This window comes from Ursus maritimus, unplaced genomic scaffold, assembly GCF_017311325.1.
Source record: "Ursus maritimus isolate PB19 unplaced genomic scaffold, ASM1731132v1 scaffold_28, whole genome shotgun sequence".
NCBI lineage: Eukaryota > Metazoa > Chordata > Mammalia > Carnivora > Ursidae > Ursus > Ursus maritimus.
Window position 1 is genome coordinate 36,262,948 of NW_024425341.1, and position 22,899 is coordinate 36,285,846.

Consider the following 22,899-nt stretch of genomic DNA (forward strand, 5'->3'; position numbering starts at 1 on the left):
CAGCAGGGACCTAAATCCCAAAGCTCAGCCCACCCTGGCCACACGCAGCTGCCTTCAATTTCACCCCTTTCTCCTCCCCCTTCACTTAACCTCCTTTATTTACTTTCAGCAGCACTCGGCGGAACCCTGCAGCTGTTTTCCGGGTCTTTCGGTTTCTGCTTGACCATATAAAGGGCCCGTGTGCATTACGTAGGTTTTTGCCGAGCTCAGTAACAACTCCGCGGTGCTTTTGTTGCAGCCTGGGTGGCTCCCGCCTAGTCCCGACGCCCAGGGTGGCCCCTGCAGCGGGAAGGCCCGGTCTCGGGGTCCCGATTTCAGGGAGGCCAGGTTGGGCTTGTGCCCGGTGGGGGAGGAGGAAGAAGTGAGCGGGCCGGGCGCCACCTCTTCCCCTTTGGGGCGCGCTGGCATCCCTGCGGCGTCCCGGAGCTCCTCCCAGCACCAGCGCGCTTGCACTCCAGCGGCGGGACCGGCCCCCGGCCCCTGCCCTCCGGCAGTCTCGGTGCGGAGCGGAGCGGACCGCAGGCGCGATGCTGGCGCTGTGGCTGGGGCACTTGGGGCAGAAGCTGCTGGTGTGGGGCACGCTGAGCGCCGTCTCGGTGGCGGGCGCCACCCTAATCCTGAACCTGCTGCAGATGCTAGCGAGCTACGCGCGCAAATGGCAGCAGATGAGGGCCCTCCCCACGTTACCCGGCGCCTTCCCGCTGGTGGGACACTCGCTGGTGATGAAGCCCGACGGGAGAGGTAAGGGACCGCGCCCCGGCCGGCCGCGCCTGCACCCGGGGCGCCCCTGCCCGCGGGGCCCCGCCTAGCAGCAAGCCCCGGAGTGCCGGAGCTCCTGGGGCCCCAGCCCGCCTGCCAGCACCTCGTCCCTGCGCCCGCCTTCTCGGCAGCCTAGACCGCCTCGACATGCGGTGCTGGCTTGCTTCCAGGAACGAGAGTCTGTCACCCGCTGGAGACTGGGTTTCCAGTTCTATCCAGTTTGCCCGGGGACACCTGATAAAATTGTTAGGGCTCCCCGTTAAACGTGAGCTTTTTCTTTATGTATAGACTAGAACGCAGTGTTTGTGAAGTCCTGTCTTTCCGCTTGGTCTCTTCTTTCCCACTTGTAGCTACTCCTATCCCAAAACACGGCCTGTCTTGTCCCTTGGCTGTTAGAGCCGTAGTTACGGGCAGAAACTTCCCTGGAGCTGGGCTAGTACCTTTAAACAGTACCATCATCCTCCACCCACCCACCGCCCTCTGGAAAACCAGGCACTAGACACTGATTGGAGACTTCCGTCCCTCCCCACATCACGAGACTGGAGTACAACTTTCTTTCCTTCTTGATCTTCTTATTTTAGTTCTTTTAAGGTTACATAATAACAGTAAACTGTGAGGGCAGGGCCTTCTGGCAAACACAGCATGTTTTAAAGGCCTTAGTTATTAAAACAGTGGATTGTTTTCTACCGGTATCTTTTTGAACAGATTGATTTGTGCTTTGTTGATGAGAAGAAAAAAAAAAAAAAAGCACAACACTTTAAGTTAGAAAGCTCTCAAAAGTCCCTGGTATTTACAGTTTCCCATAGGGGACAGGGAATTAGATCTTAGCACTTCATTTTAATGGGTGTATAAGTTGGGATACCCGGAGCTGAAAAAATTTGCCCAAAATGAAGTATTCTAAAATACGTCTAGGACCGCAACCCAGTTTCACGTCAGATTAATCGTAAGTAACAGTTTTAGAGTTGAACATTAACTCCAAAGCAAGAGGGATTCTTTTCCAGCTCTGTCCCCCCCACCCCAAAATTGCTGTCCTTTCAACTTCACAGAAATAGATAAAGTCTCATGAGGGAGTGTTTATCGAAATATTGAAAATGTTTTCTGACAGAAGAAATCCAAGTTAACTTTTCACTACCTAAACATCAATGCAACTAATGTTACAAGTGATCAAATAATGCATTTAGATGTATGAAAACCATGTTTGTAAAAATTATCTTGGTTAAAAGCAGAGATAACCTCTCCTACCCTGAGGCTTTATAGCATTGAAAAATAATTGTGTAGAAATATTAATCTCCCACCCCCAACAAGAAATAACATGCTTAAAAAAATCTCATTACATTCTTTTGGGAAATTTTTCTAAGAATTGAAGTCTCCAGTGAATGAGACCTGTTTCAAAATACACAGTGAGTTGATTGGAATATTTAAGGGAACTCTCCCTGGAGTTACCTTCTGAGTGAAGAGAATGACAACATACTGGCTTTTACAAAGGGACTTTTCAATCTAGCAAGTACTGGATTCTGGCATCAGGCAAAGCTCTGCTTAATTTCCAGCTTTGCAACCAAGTTGTTTAAATTTGAGAAGTTGTTTCAAACTCTCTAAAAGGAAGAGAGCAAGAGAAGAAAAAAGGAACAGAGAAGAACTACAACAGCCAGAAAACATTGAACAAAATGGCAATATCAATAATTACTTTAAATGGACTGAATTCTCTGATCAAAAGACACGGTTTGGCTGATTGGATAGAAAAATAAGACCCATCTATATGCTACATATAAGAGTTCACTTTAGATATAAGGACACACACAGACTGAACATGAAGGGATAGAAAAAGATGTTTCATGCAAATGGAAACCAAGAGAGCTGGGAAGCTATGCTTATACCAGACAAAATAGACTTTAAAACAAAGACTGTAATAAAAGACCAAAAGAAAGCTCCATAATGACAAAGGGGTCAATCCAACAAGAAGATATAGCATTTGTAAGTATATATACACCTAACAGATGAGCACCGAAATATATAAAGCAAATATTAAAGCTAAGTTAGAGGTTTTCTTTACCCTTTACTTGTAAAAGTAACTGTATGACAGAGTTATTTTAAGGAGTAAATTTAATGCATGCTGTTTCTAGATCACTGTCTAGAACTTGAGTAAGTTCCTTAATTGTCAGTCAAACATGGAGACTCGCCTTGTGCCCAACATTGAGCTAAACAAAGTGGTTGATGTCAGATTATTCTAAGATACATTTCCTGTTCTCCGTGACCTTGTCTCTTGGGCAGGAGGCTGTGCTTTTGATTTGTGGCCACTGTCCAAATTCTGGCCTCAATAATCTCACCGGGAGTTCTGCAGTTGACTTTTCATTGGCCTTTCAAACCAATCTCTTGCTTTTTAGTCCACTATGTCAACACCTATCTTTTCCAACTGTTTTCTGATATTGGACCTGATACCTTCAAACCACAGGTTCACACTTTCCTCTCTTCTCTGTCAGATCAGACCAAGGCAGGTGGTTATTATCACAAAGCATGGTATTTTGACACTGTTGATTTGACCCAGCTCTTTTCACAGAAATTTTGACAACCGTTTGGACCAGGAGACATTTTGAAGCAATATTTGGTGTAATGGTTAAGACGGCAGATTGTAGGGTCTTACTGCTTTAAGTACAAAGCCAGATTCTATCATTTACTACCTCTGTGGTATTGGGCAAGTTACTCAGCAGTGCAAAGTTTCCCCAATTGTGACAGTAATAATAGCGCCTTTCCTCTAACTATGGTGAGGCATAAAAGACAATGCATCAAAAACCCTAATGCTAGGTCTGATGTGTAATGACTTGCTGCAGTAAATGAACATGACATAATGGATAGTAGCTATTTTAGGATAATTATGACTAGGTTTTGATGTGCTGAAATCTGCAAATTCTTTTAAAAAAAGCATTAGTGTTTGTTTGGCATCATACGTGACGGACATCCGTCAGCCTTAGTTCCTCTCCCACTGCATTTTGTGCAGCTTGACCTGGAGCCTGGGGTGGGTGAAGCTTACAGATGGGTGAGGAGCAGAGACGGGCATTGAAACAGAGCTGGAAAGTTGAATGGTTTGTTTTATGCCGCGTCCGTTTGTCCTTGGGGCCCAGATCCTCATGTCAAAATAGCTCTGTCAAAATCTTAAGAACTGTATTAGTAGCCTCACAGTGGGGTTGGAATTGGCCTTGCTGTTGTCAGTCAGGCATTCCCTTTGCCCAGAAGAAGCCCTGAATCCCCATGTGCCTATCAGCTAGCCTGCCCCTCCCCACCCCTCCTAGATTTTCCCCGCAGTGTGAAGAGGTTTCTGCCCCATTTCCTGACATGTAATCAATTCCCCAGCGAAGACTCGAAATCCTCCCTTAATTTCATCTTGTTTGACTCATGTTCTGAAAGCATGTCTGACCTTTGCCATGTCTTTTCTCTGAGGTCTGGACCCTGTACCTTAATTCTTTAGTCACTGGCTACTGTCGTTTGTTTCTACCTAGATGACACTCATCAGTATGGCATTTCCTCATGGAGAGTTTCGTCATGGCTTAATCTCCTGTAATGCCACACTGCATTCCCCAGAGGGGGTCCTCATGGACTGCGACATGGAAAGTGTTGACTCCCGAGTTTTCCACACTACTTTGATGCTGCGGTCGGGATTGTTGGTCATCATTTCCCCACACCTAATGCGAGGGCCCGCCATATTGCACAGCCAAGGCTCTTAACCCTGGCAACATTGAATCCCAGCCTTTTCCCCACCCCCAGAGGCTTCCAGGGGCCCCAGCATACCCAGGTGATTCACAGATCTTACCACCTTAGTGTTATTGTCCTAAAATATGACTCCAGTCATGCTAGTCCTCATCAGAAACTTCCAATCACTCCTTACAGCATATAAAAGAAAATCAAACCGTCCAGCGCTCCAATCTCCTCTTCCAATGGTATCACCCCATCTTATGCTTTGGCTGCACCTTCAGGGATTTTCCAGACCTCTGTGCTTCTGCTCTGCTGTTTCTGCTGCTTGGCTTACATTCTGTCTCTACCCTACTTCCCCTTTTCTGCCTATAAAAATACAACTCCATTTTTAATGCTCAAATGCCACCTCCTTCATGAATTTTTTTCAGTCCTCTCAATGAGAATCAATAACTCATCAGACTTAAAATTCTCTTCTAGCAACCATCTCATTTTTTCTGGTGTTAAAAAAGTCACCATCTCCCATGGTTAGAAGCTCCTTGAGAGTAGGGATTGCCTTCTTTGGAGGTGCACGTTTCTTGGACGTTATCTTACTTGTAATTAAATTACCTTTGCCATTCAATCATTATATCATTTAATAGGGGCTGTATGGTTTACCTGTGATGTGAGAGACGTGGGAAATATTAAGTGACTTGCCTAAAGTAAATAAATAAAAAAAACAAACCAAAACTGAACCCAAAAGACACAATAAGAAACTCACTGAAAATTAAATATTTTCTCCCAGAATTTTTTCAGCAGCTCATTTTTCACAGCGAAGAAAACCGACACCAACCACTACTGAAACTCTGGCTTGGGCCCATACCAATAGTAGCCATTTATAATGCAGAAAACGTGGAGGTGAGTGTGCGGCCAGTATGACCACTGTTCCCCTGCAGGTCTGATGGTGTGTGAGTCTCATCAGAATAAATATAGAAACAGTGTTCTTGTATTTAATTGAATTCAGTATATTGAGCATTTCATTACATATTTTCGGCTATGTAGGTGCCATTTAATGCTTTCCAGATACTGTATAAATCCTGGAGAGGGTAGCAGCCTCTGGACGAAGCAGCCTCCATACACATGTTATCAGGTCCAAGATATTTGTTCTCCTTTTCTTTGGAAAGTCTGCAGAAGAATATAGTTTTATAAAACCATAAATAGATTACTCTGTAAGGTGAGCGCACATGTTATCTTCCAGGCACTGTTTCAAGAGTCCATAAATGTAAGACTAATAAAGTATGAGTGTTTTTTTCAAGGTGATCAGAGTCTCATATCCATTACAAAGTTATTATGCCAAGTTCATTTTCTTAAAAATAATGTTCCTCTGATACTGACGGGGCAGATATCATTAATCCATGCTGTTGAAATAACTGCTCAAAAAGATTGTATACCTTTTACTTACCATTATGACACCAGGGAGATTATCTTGTGGTTTCGTGAGAAAAGGATTTGGGTCAGGAAGTAAGAATGGGATAAACAGGACTTCTTGGAACAAAATTAAACATAATTTCCTAGGCAGTAATGCTCGGCTCTTTTTTTTTTTTTTTTTAAGATTTTATTTATTTATTCGACAGAGATAGAGACAGCCAGCGAGAGAGGGAACACAAGCAGGGGGAGTGGAAGAGGAAGAAGCAGGCTTACAGAGGAGGAGCCTGATGTGGGGCTTGATCCCATAAGGCCGGGATCACGCCCTGAGCCGAAGGCAGACGCTTAACCGCTGTGCCACCCAGGCGCCCCTCGGCTCTGTCTTTCTTAGCTATTGCAGTAGAATGTTGGATTTCTCTTGTACCACACCGCAGCAGCCCGGCTCAGAATAGGCAGTGAGGAGACAGGTGTAGGATTTCAGCCACTGCCGACTTGGTGTGAGCAGGTCTGGTGTACAGGGTGTGAGAGATCTGTCCCCAGCAGGACTGCAGTTAGGAGCCTGGGGAGCATTTTATGCTCAGACCTAAATGCTCCTCCCTTCTACTTCACTTGGAGTCTAGGTGATCTGATCACATTCATGGCTTTCAGTGTTACTCCCATGCTGGAGGTACTCAGCTGTGCACTTCTAGTTTAAGTCTATCCTGAGCATCATTCCTATTCCAGACCATAGCAACTTGAACATCTCCAAGTCAACATGCCCAAAAATGAGCTTGTGATTTTCATCTCCCCAGGCCTGGTCATCCTTGGATTCACCTGTCTCCTCTCCCCGATCCTCCCACCCTCAATAAATGACTCCACTTGGTTCCTAGTTCATGATAGGAACCACGGCATCATCTTGGACATTTTCCTTTTTCTTAACTCCACTTAGTCTCAAGACTGAATGACAGTTGTATGTTCAAAACTCTACTTGACTTTCTTTAAGGCACAAGAATAAAAATGAATCACAGAGAAATAATAGTTACAAGATGCTACTTTAAAAAGTAGTGTTCCAGCCGGGTAGAAGTCAACTTATAGTTGAAATTGTTTTGATGTCAACATATCTCTCAATTTTTTTTTTCTTTTTCCAAGGTCATTTTAACTAGTTCAAGGCAAATTGACAAATCCTATATGTACAAGTTCCTGGAACCATGGCTTGGCTTAGGACTTCTTACAAGGTATGTCAGTGTAGATTTGTAAAGCTGTCTCATAGAAACAGTTACTCCAATAGATAATTTTTTATGTCAGGAATTGCCACAAAGTAGTTCTGTCTGCAAGAAGGAGGGGAGTGCTACCAGGAAGTAGGGGAGAAGCTGGAAGGAAAGTTCTGGAGAACAATGGGCTCTGACAGATAGGAGTCCAGGGTGTATGGTACAGGACTCAATAATAATGATGACCAGTGTTTCAAGAAGAGTCAATTCCTCGTGTATGAATGGAGTAAAGCAAAGGAGAGTTTGGCGCAGGCAGATATGGAAAATCCAGTGAAAAAGTCAGTCAGCCCCAGAGAAGAATATGGAGCATAAAATCTCAGTCCTGGAGCTGGCATCCAGAAATAGGACTCCATCCTCTGAGAGAGGGCCTGCCAAAAGAAAGGCAGGACCCTTGTGGGGTCTGTGGAGAATCTGAAAATAGGAGAGATCAAAGTAGCATCACAGACCACGAGGATCACCTGAGGACTGAGGTACTAACAGAGGGGGAAAAATACTCTAAACTTTAGAAACTCGGAACTTTGAAATTTAGAAAAATTCTTAAATTTTTCAATTTTTATGAGTGCCCCTTTAAATATTAGTAATTTAGAATAATATCTAAACTATCCACATTCTATAGCTATCTATGAATCTTTGTCATTCTGACCAAAGCATTTGAGAATCTGTAAATTAAGCTCTTTCAGGAGAGTTTTGTTGACTTAGCTAAATTTATACTTTACTTGTTTCCAATGTCGCTTCTCTTGTTTGTAACCTTGTATTGTGTTTCTAGTACTGGAAACAAATGGCGATCTAGGAGAAAAATGTTAACACCCACTTTCCATTTTACAATTCTGGAAGATTTCTTAGATGTCATGAATGAACACGCAAATATATTGGTTAATAAGCTTGAAAAACATGTTAACCAAGAAGCATTTAACTGCTTTTTTTACATCACTCTTTGTGCCCTAGATATAATTTGTGGTAAGTCTCATTGATTTGTTTCTAAAGTTATGGTGTAAAGATAGAATGGCCCAAGCAGAAAATATTGCAGTGGGAAGGTGAATGAGGGGATCGGAAAGGAAATTGGATTTTTCAGTGTGGTCCTATTGCTCAGCCCCCTGAGACGCAGGAGCCACTGTGAGGGCTTTGAGCAGAATAGTCACAGAGCCAACATGCCCGGAAGGACAGAGGGAAGAAGGAGCAGGAACAGGAGTAGGAGAAGATACAAGAGAAGAAGCAACAGGGTAGAGAATAATTTTAAAATCTATGAGAACAGAACAGGACTTATGTCTTTTTTTCTTTTTTAAGTGTTTGCCACTGGAAAATAAACAGAGGATATGTGCTCAAATTGAATGGTTGCTTCTTGCCCCTGTTTTGCAGAAACAGCTATGGGGAAGAATATTGGTGCTCAAAGTAATGATGATTCTGAGTATGTCCGTGCAGTTTATAGGTAAATGAAATCCTTTTAATTATCTTTAAAATGGTTACTGATTAGGGCGCCTGGGTAGTGCAGTCGTTAAGCGTCTGCCTTTGGCTCAGGGCGTGATCCCTGTGTTGTGGGATCGAGCCCTGCACCGGGCTCCTCCCCTGGGAACCTGCTTCTTCCTCTCCCACTCCCCCTGCTTGTGTTCCCTCTCTCGCTGGCTGTCTCTCTGTCAAATAAATAAATAAAATTTTTAAAAATAAAATAAAATGGTTATTGATTAGGGCTTAGAAATTATTGCTAATAATTTGTTAGTATCTTTTTCAATGCTTCAGAATGGAACTTTATACTAAAACTGACCTAGTCATTTAAGCATGCATTGGGCCAATAGAGGAATGGTTTTGTAAATCATGACACACCCACATTATGCCATAATTTAAAATGATTATTTTATAATATATTGAGGGATGACATTTTGATACTAAGTGATAAAAACAATTTTTTTAGTATGATTACCACTAGGCATAAAAATTATATATAGAAAGAAAAAAACCAAAAGATACTATACCAAAATATTAGCTGTGGTTATTATTGTTGTGTGTGTGTGCTTCTCTTATAGTGTTTTTTTTTATTGTTCATTCTCCTTTCCCATATTTTCTGCTCCAAGTGTGTATTATTTTTTAATTGAAATAATCAATTTTACTTTAAAAATGGCTTGCAATTATTCAATTATAAGATTCAGGGCCAGGATTTGATTTGATGTTTCCTATCTTTAAATTCACTGCCCGTTTCACTTTATTTTCATAAATATTTACTGAGCATGTCCTCTGCCATTCACGGCCCCAGGTGCTGACTAGCTTTGTAGCAGCACATGAACAGGCAGAATAGGGAGACACACAGGGAAACAAATGAATGCAAACATAAATTCGAATAATTGCTTAGAAAGAAAAAAGTTGACATTAGAAGGGACAACGGGGGACACCTAGATAGCTCAGTCCATTAAGCATCCAACTCTTGATTTTGGCTCAGGTCATGATCTCAGGGTTGTGGGATCAAGCCCCTTGTGGGGCTCCACACTGAGTGTGCAGCCTGCTTGGGATTCTCTCTCTCCCTCTGCTCGAGCTCTCTCTCCTCTCTCGAAAGAAAGAAGAGAAGAGAAAAAAGAAAAGGAAAGGGAAGAAAAGAAAAAAGGAAATGGATGAGTGGTCAGGAAACATCTCTTTGAAGAACTGGTGTCTAAGCCAGTCTCAAAGGAGGGGAGCCTGTTGAGGTCTTGCGTCTTTATCACTGGATATGACAAGGGAGGCACTCAGGACAGCTGTGTGACCAATGGGTACTTGGTGAGCACTTCTGTCTGGCAGGGGGCAACCGCTTGCATTCTGTCACTCCAGAGTGATAAAGCTAATGAGTGGCTCTTGGAAAGAGGCAGATTTCATCCCAACGTGTGATCCAAGAGCCGCAGCAGCCTTAGGGGATCAAGAACTCTTTCTGCAGAAATAGCAGCAGACATCAGATGGCCATCCAGTAAGGATGTTCTCTAGTGAATTCTTCCTTCCACTAATGAAACCACTAAAATTTTGAGCTTCATTGGCTCTGTAAAAGCCCATGCATTCATTGTTGAGCATAAAGCATGGAGCTCTTAGTAGCCTCTAAGACAAATCACCCTCAGTTCCATATATTACCCTTGTTGAGAGCGGTCACCAAATAGGTGTGAAAGAAATACACATTTTCCCATGTACCAGCTAATGTATTTTTATCCTATTTATAGAATGAGTGATATGATACACCGAAGAATGAAGATGCCCTGGCTCTGGCTTGACTTTTTGTTTCTCATGTTTAAAGAAGGACGGGAACACAAAAAGAGCCTAGAGATCCTCCATAATTTTACCAATAATGTAAGACCTCAATTTATTTTTTATTGTAAAATATACATTATATAAAAATTTGCCATTATAACCATTTTAAATGTCCAATTTGGTGGCATTAAATATGTTCACAATGCTATGCAACCATCACTACCGTCCATTTCCAGAACTTTTTAAATGCATGATTTTTATGTTTTGTGAATATAACCAGTGTAGGACCATGGAGCCTGTGCCTCATAAAATTTGAACTGAATAATGGAAAAAAGTAGGCAACATGATTACATTTCAAGTATGTATTTAGTAAATGTTAATTAAGCACTTGTTGAGTGCCAAACATTTTACCTAGTGTTAGAAATATAGTAATGAATAGGACGTATATGTTCCCTACCCTAAAAGAGGTTCATTTAGTAAGGGAGGTTATCTATTAAAAAATGACAAAATGCAATATGAACTGTGAATATTTATTAAAAAACCAGGTGCTATGTTAAGAGAATAAAGAGACAAGGATTATAAGGGTCTTCTGGAAAATGTTTGGATTAGACAGTAGTTTGCAAAGGCAATGGGCCTTTAGAGTAGTAGTTCAACTTGCAAAAGATTAAAATTAACTGGATGTTGTTATTTTATTTCCAATTTAAAGATAACGAAGAGAGGGTGATGTTGTTTTGGACATAGGATGTCAGTCTGTGTTAAAGATGAATCTAGAGCAATCACCTGGCTTAGGAGAATGCCAACAGTTTGTATTTTATGGGGATAATTGAGTTTTTCCTCAAATTTCATGCATGAATATCAATATCAATAAATAATTAATTCCAAACCAGATGAACAGTATTATTCATTTAATAAATATTGAAAATTGCATACTGAATACGAGGCACCAGGGGATCTTGCCCTCAAGAACTTAGGGTCTCTTCATTCAAACCACTTAGTAGTGGGTTTGGTCAATTGCCTGATAGGGGAAAAAAAGTTGAGTTAATGGGCTTTAATGCTTTCATTCGTTCGGCAAATAATGAGCGTTTTCAAAATGCCAGACAGTGTTCTAGAGGTTGGAAATATGTCAATGAACAAAGACAAATTTGCTACCATGTGGGTCGTACATTTGAATTAGACAAGAAAGACACTAACATCATGCCAGATGGCAAGAGAAATGGGAAAAAATAAAGCAGGCTTGGGAAGATAGTACTAGGGACTAGCGTCGCAGGGCTCAGAGAAGGTCGTTCTGATAGTGTGACAATGAGCAGAGACTTGAAAGGAGGGCGCCAGCCATGCGGAGGAAGGAGCAGTCTCGCCAGAAGAAACAGCGAGCAAACAGGTGAACTGACCGTCAACTTGCAATTTCTTTTTTCCAGTACAACATTAGTAATTAGAGCGAAGCGTAATTAGTCTACTATACAAGGATTGCATTCTCTCCAGCACCTGTACTTTTATCTTGTTGGTTCGTTCAGATCTCTAGAGATGATTACGTTACATCCTTTTGGAAAGACTGTAAAAATAGCACTTGAAAATTCTGAAGTTGCCTGACATTAAATTCATTTTTAGAAGTCTTATCAAATAATGCCCTAAAATTGAACAGGAAGCTTGACTATATTTTTACAAGAGCCTAAGTTATTGTTGAGGTAGCAAGGACAGGAAAGGGTTAGAAAAAATAAGTTAAGGAAGCTAGTGTATTTTCATAGGAAAGTGTATTGTTAGGTTATAATAAATTCCAAACAAAAGCACATGATTTTTTAAATCATAGGTTATCGCTGAACGGGCCAGTGAAATGAAGAAAGACGAAGAACGCGGAAGTGCTGACAAGGACTCTTCCCCCTCCGAAAATAAGCGCAGGGCTTTCCTTGACTTGCTTTTAAATGTGACCGATGAGGAAGGGAACAAGCTAAGTCATGAAGATATTCGAGAAGAAGTCGACACCTTCATGTTTGAGGTATTGTATATCATCATGTTATTTTCAGGTATCATTAAATAAACTTCAATTATGTTTTAGAGTCTTTAACGTTATTTTTAAAAGCGTAATGAAATTTTATTTATTTTAAAGATTTATTTTTTTGTTTTTTTTATTTTCTCATTTTTTTAAAGATTTATTTATTTTAGAGGTGGGAGAGGCACAGAGGGAGAGAGAGAATCCCGAGTAGACTCCACCCTGAGCAGGGAGCCCCATGTAGGGCTCGATCCCACGACCCTGAGATCATGACCCTGAGATCATGACCTGAGCCCAAACCAAGAGTCAGATGCTTCACTGACTGAGCCACCCAGACGCCCCTAATGAAATTTTAAAGTAGCTTAATGTAACTAAAGAGTCATTAGATTAGCATTAAACATTATAAAATTTAAGGACCTAATTAAATATCAGATCAACTTCCTTATTCAGAAAATCTTTGATTCATGGTGGTTACAGAATAGACACATTTTTTTCCCCTCAAGAAAACCTAAGGTCTGTCAGACTTTTCCAAGCAGAAGAGCAGCCAGAAATTACTGTCAGTTCTATCGCTTCATGCTTCCTTTTAATCTCTAAAACCCAGGAGCCTGTTTCTTCACTAGCTTCTTTTAAGAAGTCTGTTTTCTTCCTGCCTCTACCAGTGAGTACTTAGCTACTGCTCTGAGCTGCCCTAACCGAAGGGCCCTCCCGCGGGGGAGTTAACCAGTTGTGCAAACATACACACACATGTGTATGAAAGATTGTGGTCTTCACAATTGTGAAGTGATTCTAGAAAGATTTCTGGTCTTCAAATAATAGTAATAATAAAAGGTGCAGTTTTTACAGAGATAATTCTAACTAACTGTATTAAATATTACAAGGAGGGAGTCTCTCAACGTGTGGATTGCCAAATAAAGACATGTTGGTTTTTGAAGCACCGCAGGTAATATTTTGGAAGTGGGGGAAAGCAAAAGGCATCAGTAGTTTCGATGGCTCGGCATGTGCTCGGTGTTGGGTTAGCTGCTCTGCCCACAGCCGTCTGGATGCAATGCTAGGGCTCGGCCGTCTGTCCCTCTGCGTGCTGGAGCCCGAAGCAGGCGGTGTCGCACGTCTGCCGACTTGGGTTCTCCTTCTGGTTCCTACTGGCCGTGTGAGACGGTTTCAGTCGTCCCTGATCTCTGTCACAGCTTTCCAGTGTAAAACAGAGAGATGGGCTAGAGCAGTGATTTCAGACTTCCTCTTTAAGCAGAGCACTTTATTGAAAAGAAATGTTATGCAGAAAAGGGTTCCGCCTGTGGGCTCCGGGGCCAAGTCCCAGCCGTAACCTGTCCTAGAGGTGTGACCTCGGGCACCTCACCCAGCCTTTCTGGCCTTCAGCTGCCCATGGTCAGAGCGGGCCTCACAGATTAGATTAGTGATGCTTCCAAGTTCCCAAGAATTGAGCCTGGCACGTAGGACGTATGTAGCAGATATTGGCTGTTATTTGGTGTTGAAGGGGAGAGACCTTCTTGCATCTCCACCCTGTATGCACACACACGTGCATATGCACACACATACACATACGTGTGCACACACGGACACATGCACTGTCATCCACGCACCGATACCTACACACACGTCTATGGCGCACACACTTCCATCTCCCACCAACGACCTCTCACACTCACGAAAACAACCAGACCAGTGAATGATCTCTCTTCCAGTTTTAACATTCTTTGATATCTTAAGTTTTTTCTTTCTTTGCATCGAATAGCCCCAGACCGTGATCGTGTGACCGCCCCCCTAAGGTGGACGCAGGATTGGTGCCCTGCCTTCCATGGCCTGGCTGCTAGCCACTAGATAGGAAGGTTTCTGCCCCTGCCCTAGCCCTGCGGTGAGCTCCTGTAAATTCTGTGCTTTGTTCTGCTTCATCCTGCTTTCTCCGGGGAGCAGACAAAGTGAAACAGGACGGTCAGCCTCGGTATTTGATCTCGAAAATATGAATAACAGTATCAAGTGTTCCGTGAAGTCTTTGTGAAGAACAATTGTGTTAGTTTCTGCAAAGTACTTCGTGTTTTGCCTCAAACTCAGCACATAGTAAATGAAGCGGTTTATCAACTCCTTGCTGCGGCGAATGCTCAGACCCGCATATGTACCCCCTGCTGTCCGGCATCGACAGGGACAGCCTACCTTGCAAATGCGGGAAAGTCGAGAGGGGCAGATCTGGCAAGCTGGCTCACAAAAATCAGACTTTTCCCCTTTTATTTTTTATTCATGTATTTGAGAGAGAGAGCGAGCATGAGCAGGGGGGAGGGACAGAGGGAGAAACAGACTCCCCTGCTGAGCAGGGAGCCTGATGGGGGGCCCGATCCCAGGACCCTAGGATCATGACTTGAGCCGAAGGGAGACGCTTAACTGGCTGGGCCACCCAGGCGCCCCTGGACTCTTCCCCCTTTAAAACTGCCTTGTGCGGCCCGTTCCTTGGAATGCGCCCTTACTGGCCCAGCTGAGCCGCTTCTCGCCAAGTAGACCGCTCCACGTAGCGGTGAGATGACTCTCAGCACGAACCTCCACTGTGACGGGATTATTCTGTATGTTTGCTTCTCACCGACGTGAGATGCTGTATGAAGTAACTTGTCATGTTCTGGAGTCATACTGCAGCTGTCACATCCAGAGACAATTCAAAACAGAGTCGTCATTTCTGGTCTTCTTGATACAACTCTGCTTTTAAGCCATGTTTCTTCTCACATTTGTAGGGCCATGATACGACAGCAGCGGCAGTAAACTGGTCCTTATATCTATTGGGTTCTTACCCAGAAGTCCAGAAGCAAGTGCACAGTGAACTGGAGGAAGTGTTTGGTAAGTTCGGCCCCATCATTAGCGGCTCCATGGGTCCCAAGCGCACTGAAACAAATGCCATCCATGCTCATCGAGTATGTGCTGTAGGACCTGTTGTAAAGACTCTGTAATAAGCAGGAAAGCTCCAGGTGGGATCCCTTCCAGTACTGTCTGCTTTGCAAGGCCTCTTCTGCTCACCTACAGGCATTTGCTAACTGCCTGGCATGTGACTGCATCGGGCTAGATGCTGGGCATGCACAGATAAATGCTATTGTCTCCAAGGGCCTCACTGCTTAGTAGATGAACCAGCCATTGTGCATAAAGCATGGGGTCCTGGCTGTGCACTTGAGTGATGTGAAGAAGGTGCACTTTGGGAGCAGCAAGGAACAGGTGATGTTAGTTAGAGGGCGTCTGGGAAAGCTGTTCCATATTGGATTGCCTCTGGCCACAAATGAGAGGAAAGGTGGGTTAAGCTGGTGGACATAAATTTCTATCATACAACGAGTAATCTTCTCGTATAGCTAGCTGTATAAGGTATAGGAGTATAGGTAAGGAATCCTAGGCTGAAGCCAGTAAGGATGTTGTCAGAGGCCCGGTCTTGCTCTTTTTTCTCTCTGTTCTTCACCATTGTGGCTTTTGTCTTCTTGATTGTTGTTCTAGGTCCCATGTTTGTCTTCAAGACAGGAGGAAAGGGGAAGGGGGAGTGAAGGATGTATTAGTTTCCTGCGGCTGCTATAACAAATTCTCTAAGCTGGGTGGCTTAAAACAACAGAAATGTGCTCTTTCACAGTTCTGAACACCAGAAATCTAAAATCAGTATTGCTGAACCTAAGTCAATGTGCTGGCAGGCTGTTCTCCTTCTGGAAGCCTGGGGGGAAATCTGTTCCTTCTCACTTCTGGTGCCTGCCAGCATTCCTTGGTCTATGGTCCATCACTCAAATTTCTGCCTCTATTCACAGCACCTTCTCTGCTGTGTGTGTGTGTGTGTGTGTGAGAGAGAGAGAGATCTCTTCCTCTTTCTTATAAAGACATTTGTGATGGCATTCAGAGCCCACCTGTGTAATCCAGGATAATCTCCCCATTTTTAGATCAATAACTGAATCAAATCTGCAAAGATACCTTTTTCCCAAATAAGGGAACATTTACAGGTCCCAGGGATTAGTACATGACAGGTATAGGGACCATTGCTGGCCGACCACAAAGGGGCCATGCATTGTGCCATCAGTTCTGTCCTTTGTTTAATCACACATCACATGGCTCCCAAAGCTGGGAGGAGAAAATGAAAGTTTGGGCCAGCCAGCCAACAAAATGGTATCTGATGCAGTTGCATAGAGAAAAGAAGGAGGAAGGGAAAAATGAAGGGAAAAGGAGGAGAGGGCAGGCATTCTAGAATGAGGAGAACAGATGGACAATGGCGCAGAAGTGGAAACGTGTGGAGGACAGTAGTGAATAGTGACGGGCAGCTAGACTTCAGAGCATGTAGTAGAATGTACTGAGAGATGAGGTTGGACGGGCGGTTTTGTGTTCGGACGGTGTATGGAATTGCATACGGACTGGAGTTTCATATCAACAGGGAAGACTTTGTGGAATGGAGACAATCTAAACTTCTTGTCTCTGTTTCTGTAGTCAGTTTTTTTTTCTGTACTGATTTTAAGTTCTCTCATATTGCCTACAGTGAGTTAATTTGGTCTTCAAAAAACTCACACATTATTTTGGGGTATGTTCACATTTTGTATCCTCTATAATACCTAGCTCTAGTCTCACAAATACTTTTTGATCTCACATAATTAAAACGCCATTATTCTAAATGATTTATTCTGCTGCTTCTCATCTGTTCTATGATGGTGCCTCACTTTTTCTTCCATCCCCAGTATTAGCTCTAAAATTTCATGAGCAACTAATCTATGGGCATTGAGTTGCAAGTATTAATTCCTCTCGTTACACATAAAATTAACCATTTATTTGTGTATGTTTAGTTGTGTTGTAACAAAGCAACTTGTACACTGTTAATGTTTAAAACTGATCATCTTTTTCCCTCCAGTGAAACAAAAAGAAAATTTAAAAATAAACAGGAACAAAATTACAATAGAGAATGTCAATTCCAAATAAGGTCTTATACGCTTGCTGAGTCTCCTACCCAGTGGTAGGGCTCAAGTGATGAGAAGAGAATTTTATTTCTAAAGTGTCATCTTAAACTGCAAGGATACTTGTTCAACGTCACAGTTAAACATGCCGAAGGAGAAACCATGTTGTCAAGATGCCCTCTTCACCTACCCAAGCATCTCTAACCCACCCTTCCCTGATCTTCTAGAAACCCATTTAAAAAATAAATAAATAAACACGAGAAAGTAGACAGATACATGTTGGTAAATGGTGACATGTCACATAAAGACACAGTGCAATCTCTGAGCTCAGTGTTGAGGAAAAGGAGAAAAGCTAGAATTCTATGTACCACCACATGGTGACCAAGCACTCTCCAGCTTCCAGCAGAACTAAGGGAGAAGAAGGGTTTTTTTGGTTTGGTTTGGTTTTGGTTTTGGTCCCCCACAGAGCACAGTAGTGTTGTTTCTATGAAGTTTTGGTCGAGATGGAAAGGGATAAGAATGAATTCGGCATAGAAAAAAGTAGAGTTTCTCTTCCCGGTGTATTGTGCTCAAGGTATTACCCTCCCCCAAATAAGTTGAGAACCGTGGTGTAAAGGAGAGAAGAGAGATTTCAAGAACAGCATGACTGAGCACAACGGAACTGGAGAAAATTAAAACAAGAAGATTGGAATCCATCAGTCTTCCATTTGTCATCTCCTCCACCCTCTTTTCCTCCCTCCCCCACTTCCTCATCTTCTCCTTCTTTCTCATTCCCCTCTTCATTAGTATTTTCTCATCCTCCTGCATCCTCTTCTTCATCATCCATGTCAGGAACTAAGTAGTACCGTCCTGGATTTGACCATATACCATCTCAGATGTCCTCTCCGAGCTCATCTGTACCTGCATCAGAATGGTCAGTAAACCAGAGAAAGAAGCTCTCTGGTTCCTCATGCTCCCTCTTCCTGCTGGCTTTATTTTGCGTGTGACTTAAGCATCTCATCCAATCCTTTCCGATTTCCGTTTGACTTCAGTAGGCTTTGAAGGTGGATCACACTGTCATCCAGATGAAATTCTTTGGAGAGAACTTTATTTTTGAAGGAGGGTTATTATCAAAATGAACATCTATTCTATAACCTGATTGAATATCTTCAAATTCGGTCACTTTGACTCAGGTCAGATAATGCAGTGCCTCTTCGTCTTCCTGTCCAAGTAATGGCAGATTTGTGGGTGGTTGACAGATGCTGTTACCCAGAATTTGGGATTTGGGTGATCAATTCCAACTTCCTTTGAAGACACGGTCAGGGTGTTTGTTATATTTCTGTTATCCCTTCGAAATTCTTCACTGGCTTTTTCCTTAAGTCCGTCTGTTTCATTTTGTACGTCATCAATACGTTCAGTTGCTCCTTGCTATTCTTTTTCTTCCTGTGGCGAGTCCAGAGAGGTTGATGTCGCCTCTGGCCTGGAGGCAGGAGGCAATCTCCATGTCTTTTTTTGACACAGGAACGAAAGGCGTTCAGGGGCCATGTTGGGGGGAGAGTCCAAGAATCTGACCCAAGGGAAGGTGCACATCTGGAAGCTCTGAGAACTCAAAATTAGCCATTTTAAAGTGTGTGCTTTAGTACATTCACAGTGTTGCACAACCATTACTCTAATTACAAGACATTTTCAGCATTCTGAAAGGAAACCCTGTCCGGTTAATCAGCCACACCCCATTCCCTCTTCCTCCAGCCCCTGGCAACCACTAATTTACTCTCTGTCTCTATGGATTTACCTGTACTGAGCACTTCCTGTGAATGGAATCATACGATACATGACCTTTTGTGTCTGATTTCTTTCACTTAACATGTCTCTTTTTTTTTGATTATGTGTAATATTAGAAATCCTACTTTGGCTGTTGATATTTAACGTTTGGTGCTTTGATTAATTCCTCTTTGATGTCCCATTCCCCAAGCCCAGAGTTCTTTCACTGTCATCTCATGTATTTCCTTTAACCAGGGAAGTCTGATCGTGCTGCTACCTTAGAAGACCTGAAGAAACTCAAATACCTGGAATGTGTCATTAAGGAGAGCCTTCGCATTTTCCCTTCTGTTCCTTTATTTGCCCGTAATCTTAATGAAGATTGTGAAGTTGGTAAGAACTCTGTAATCAGGAGAGTAGGGAGAATGGATTTTTTAATGTCCATCTTATTCCATTCTTATGGCATATTACCTGCCTCTTGACAGGGGGTTACAAAATTGTAAAAGGCTCTCAAGCCATCATCGTTCCCTATGCGCTGCATAGAGATCCACGATACTTCCCAGACCCTGAGGAGTTCCAGCCAGAGCGGTTCTTTCCTGAGAATTTGCAAGGACGCCACCCATACGCATATGTGCCCTTCTCTGCTGGACCCAGAAACTGTATAGGTTTGTATCCATCAGAATTGGTTTCACCTTTCCAGCCCACATGGTAGTGGGTTTCTCACAATAATTTCTTTGAGATGTAGTGTCTCATAGGCAACAGTCTTTTAAAAAACTGCTTTCCTTTCTCCTCCCCTTCACTATACATTATTGTTCCAAAAAAGACTGTCATAAAGTAGATTAATTTGCCAGGGCTGCCATTACAAAATACTACCAAGTGGCTTAAACAACAGATAATCATTTTCTCATATTCTGGAAGCTGGAAGTCTGAAACCAAGGTGTCAGCAGGGTTGCTTTCTTCTGAGGTCTTTCTAAAGCTCAGCAGTAGATGGTCATCTTCTCCTTGTATCTCCACAGGATCTTTCCTGGGTGTCATGTCCTGATTTCTTCTTTTTATAAAAACACCAGTCAGCTTGGATTAGGGTCCATCCATATGACCTCATTTTAAGTTAATTAATCTCTGTAAAAACCCTATCTCCAAAAACTGTCACATTCCGAGTACAGGGATTAAGGCTTCAACATATGAATTTGGGGGGACACAGTTCAGCCCATAACATAAAGCACAATCAGTTACATGGTAGAGTTTTAAAATGTCAGTTTTGGATCAAAGGAGAATATATTTTCTATGGTAGAAAACTTATTTGTAGTGATTAGCTGTATTTCATCTAATATATCTATGTTTGTTGCTAAGATTGCACCTTGCAAGAGGCGAATGAAGAATGTTTACCATATGGCCAGCTGAATTACATAAACAGAATGAATGCACATCACCATGCATTATAAACACTTCGGTTTTAGGATCTCCAGCATTTTATCATCCATATAAAGGCAGGTGTTAGTAAAATCAGGTCAGATTTAAATGGATGAATCGGAATCATATTTACTATATAGTAAATTAAAGGCCCAATAAGAAAGCCATCGAAAGTAATGATTCTCATACTTCAATGACCAGAATTCATCTGGGTTATTGCTCAAATACAGATACCTACCCCACCCAGCTATTCGGATGTACTGGGTAGGAGTAGAGAAGGGAACTGAAGAGTCTTCATTTTTAACTAACATCCCAAGTGATTCTGATTGTCCCCACTGTGAAAGTATACAATTGCTTGCTTCCTCTAGTAGGACCTGTGATTTCTCAGATTTGGGATATTTGTATAATTAAAGTAATGCTATTTACATTAATTTGAAGGTCAAAGGTTTGCCATAATGGAAGAAAAGACCATTCTTTCCTGCATCCTGAGGCGTTTTTGGGTAGAATCCAACCAGAAAAGAGAAGAACTTGGTCTAGCAGGAGAGTTGATTCTTCGCCCAACTAACGGCATCTGGATCAAGTTGAAGAGGAGGAATGCAGATGAACCCTAACCATATAATCGGACTGTGCCTTTGTCATGCAAAAAGTCTTTTCTTGAAGGAAGCTGGGTTTATAATTTCTTGATCAGAGTTCAATACTCTTAGTCCCTAGTCCTATTTCTTTCTTGTCCCCACTTACCTTGAGGTCAAGTCCACCAAGAGTTTGATATTTTCATCATTACCATAGATCTTAACGCTTGGTCTTGATCCCCAAAGTAGAGTTAACCGATGATGGCACCACGTAAATAAACATAGGACAAGTTTCTCAACAGAGGGATCCACAGACCAACGCAATTTCAGTTGGCAGATCCAAAGGATATAATTTAATTAAAGTTCCATAATTTTTTAAGGTATTCTTATTGACTGGGGAACATATATATGTGTGTATACGTATGCATTTAATTCAAAAAGGGTGAGTAATTAAGTACTTAGACGTAAGAAGCTTAAGTTTTTAAATTATATGAGTGGCATCAATTATGAGAAGAATTATTATTATAGCATTTTTTGGATTTTATCACCTAGAGTAGATAATTCATAGTTGACTCATAGGTTCTGTTCCTATTTCCCTTTTGACTAGGTGCTTACAGCCATGACTTCATTAGTCATAGTATCACAGCTACCCTTATATATCATATGTGGTTGGGAAAGATTCCTCTTGGTGATGTCCAATCCCCCACATTGCCTCAGGGTAATGAGGAGCTGGAAGGTCCTTATTGCTTATCTAATTGTACTCCCTTTTATTAGAAGAAGGGAATGAGATCAACGAGAAAGTAAGTTTCTGCCCAGAGTCATGCCACTAGTGGGCGATAGGGCTGGAAATAGAGGTCTGTACTCTGTATCTCTCGTCTCCCAATGTGATAGCCTTCACTATGTCTGCTTTTACTTTATGGAACTCAGGTCTGTAACTAGATGTGTCATTAGAACACAGATTTTCTGCATCTGATTTTGGATATTTCTTCTAGAATTCTTCCATCATTAAGGGAAAAGAGAAGTCATTCATCTATATTTAATAACCAATAATACCTCACGTAGTTTAGGGTTAGACTTTGGTTAAATTCAATCCTCCAGAACATACCTGTCGAGCTTATAACTGACACACATTCTCTGAATTTTAATCCCATAGGCAGTATCTCTGTCCCTCATTCAGTGACTTTAAAAAACAACTTTTAATAAACTTAGTAAGATTGTTTCTTCAATTTTCCCAAGGCAATAGCAGATAGAAGCAACAGATAAAGAGAATGGAATTTCTGCTCTTCAATGGCTATCAGAGGAGGAGATGACAAAAAAAGTCATTTGCAAGCACTTCAGGCTGTCATTTAGGGCAGGGTCAGCAGCTCTACCCACATTACTGTCTCAAGAAACCCTGGTGCAGATAACCCAGCTACTAAATTTATGAGAAAAAGTCAAGGAAGTATATGATATAGTTGAAAAAGATCCCCACTATATGCTTAACTTTGTTATCCAGAAAGTGGGTATAGACAGAAAATCTTATTCCCAGATGACTATAGATAATCAAAGTCTTATTCCTGGAAATTAGTAGTATTTCTCAATTTTATGCATTTAGATCTAAAACTTGCTTTTTCTTTTTTTTTCCTTCCTTTCCTTTTTTTCCCCTTTTTTCTTTTTTCAGTGACCCTACATTGGATGTGAAATTAAATTTAAAGTAAAACATTATTTAATGTTACCTTTTGTCCTAAGATTTTCATGTGGCCCTGGAATACTTTGTTAATCGTGTTTTAATTGGAAATTCTCTTAGCCATGTTAGAGGTGGAATTGAGAGATTATGTTATGGTCTGTGACATCGAAATGCAGATCCTGGTGGGGTTGTTTGTGTTTTGTCTTTTTTTAATAAGAGAATGATCAAGTATCTGTGACCCTATTACCTGTCTTACTACTGCTCAAAAGAGATATCTCAAGAAAAATAAATTCCTTTTTAATCATGGGTGCTACATTTTATTCTAAGAATTGATGTCAGTTTGAAATAT

The 22,899-nt window shown here is 42.0% G+C and overlaps 1 protein-coding gene and 1 pseudogene across 1 annotated transcript; one reads left to right on the top strand and one right to left on the bottom strand.

Moving 5' to 3' along the window:
• Positions 1-385: 385 nt before the first annotated feature.
• On the top strand, positions 386-22,854 carry LOC103681006 (cytochrome P450 4V2). The gene is made up of 11 exons (XM_040643401.1): positions 386-741; positions 5,225-5,337; positions 6,973-7,058; positions 7,858-8,048; positions 8,448-8,517; positions 10,259-10,385; positions 12,091-12,276; positions 15,003-15,105; positions 19,164-19,298; positions 19,391-19,570; positions 20,754-22,854. Exons 1-11 carry the CDS (start codon positions 528-530, stop codon positions 20,924-20,926), a joined length of 1,578 nt encoding a protein of 525 aa, XP_040499335.1. The 5' UTR covers positions 386-527; the 3' UTR covers positions 20,927-22,854.
• On the bottom strand, positions 17,735-18,898 carry LOC121105655 (annotated as a pseudogene).
• Positions 22,855-22,899: the final 45 nt, after the last annotated feature.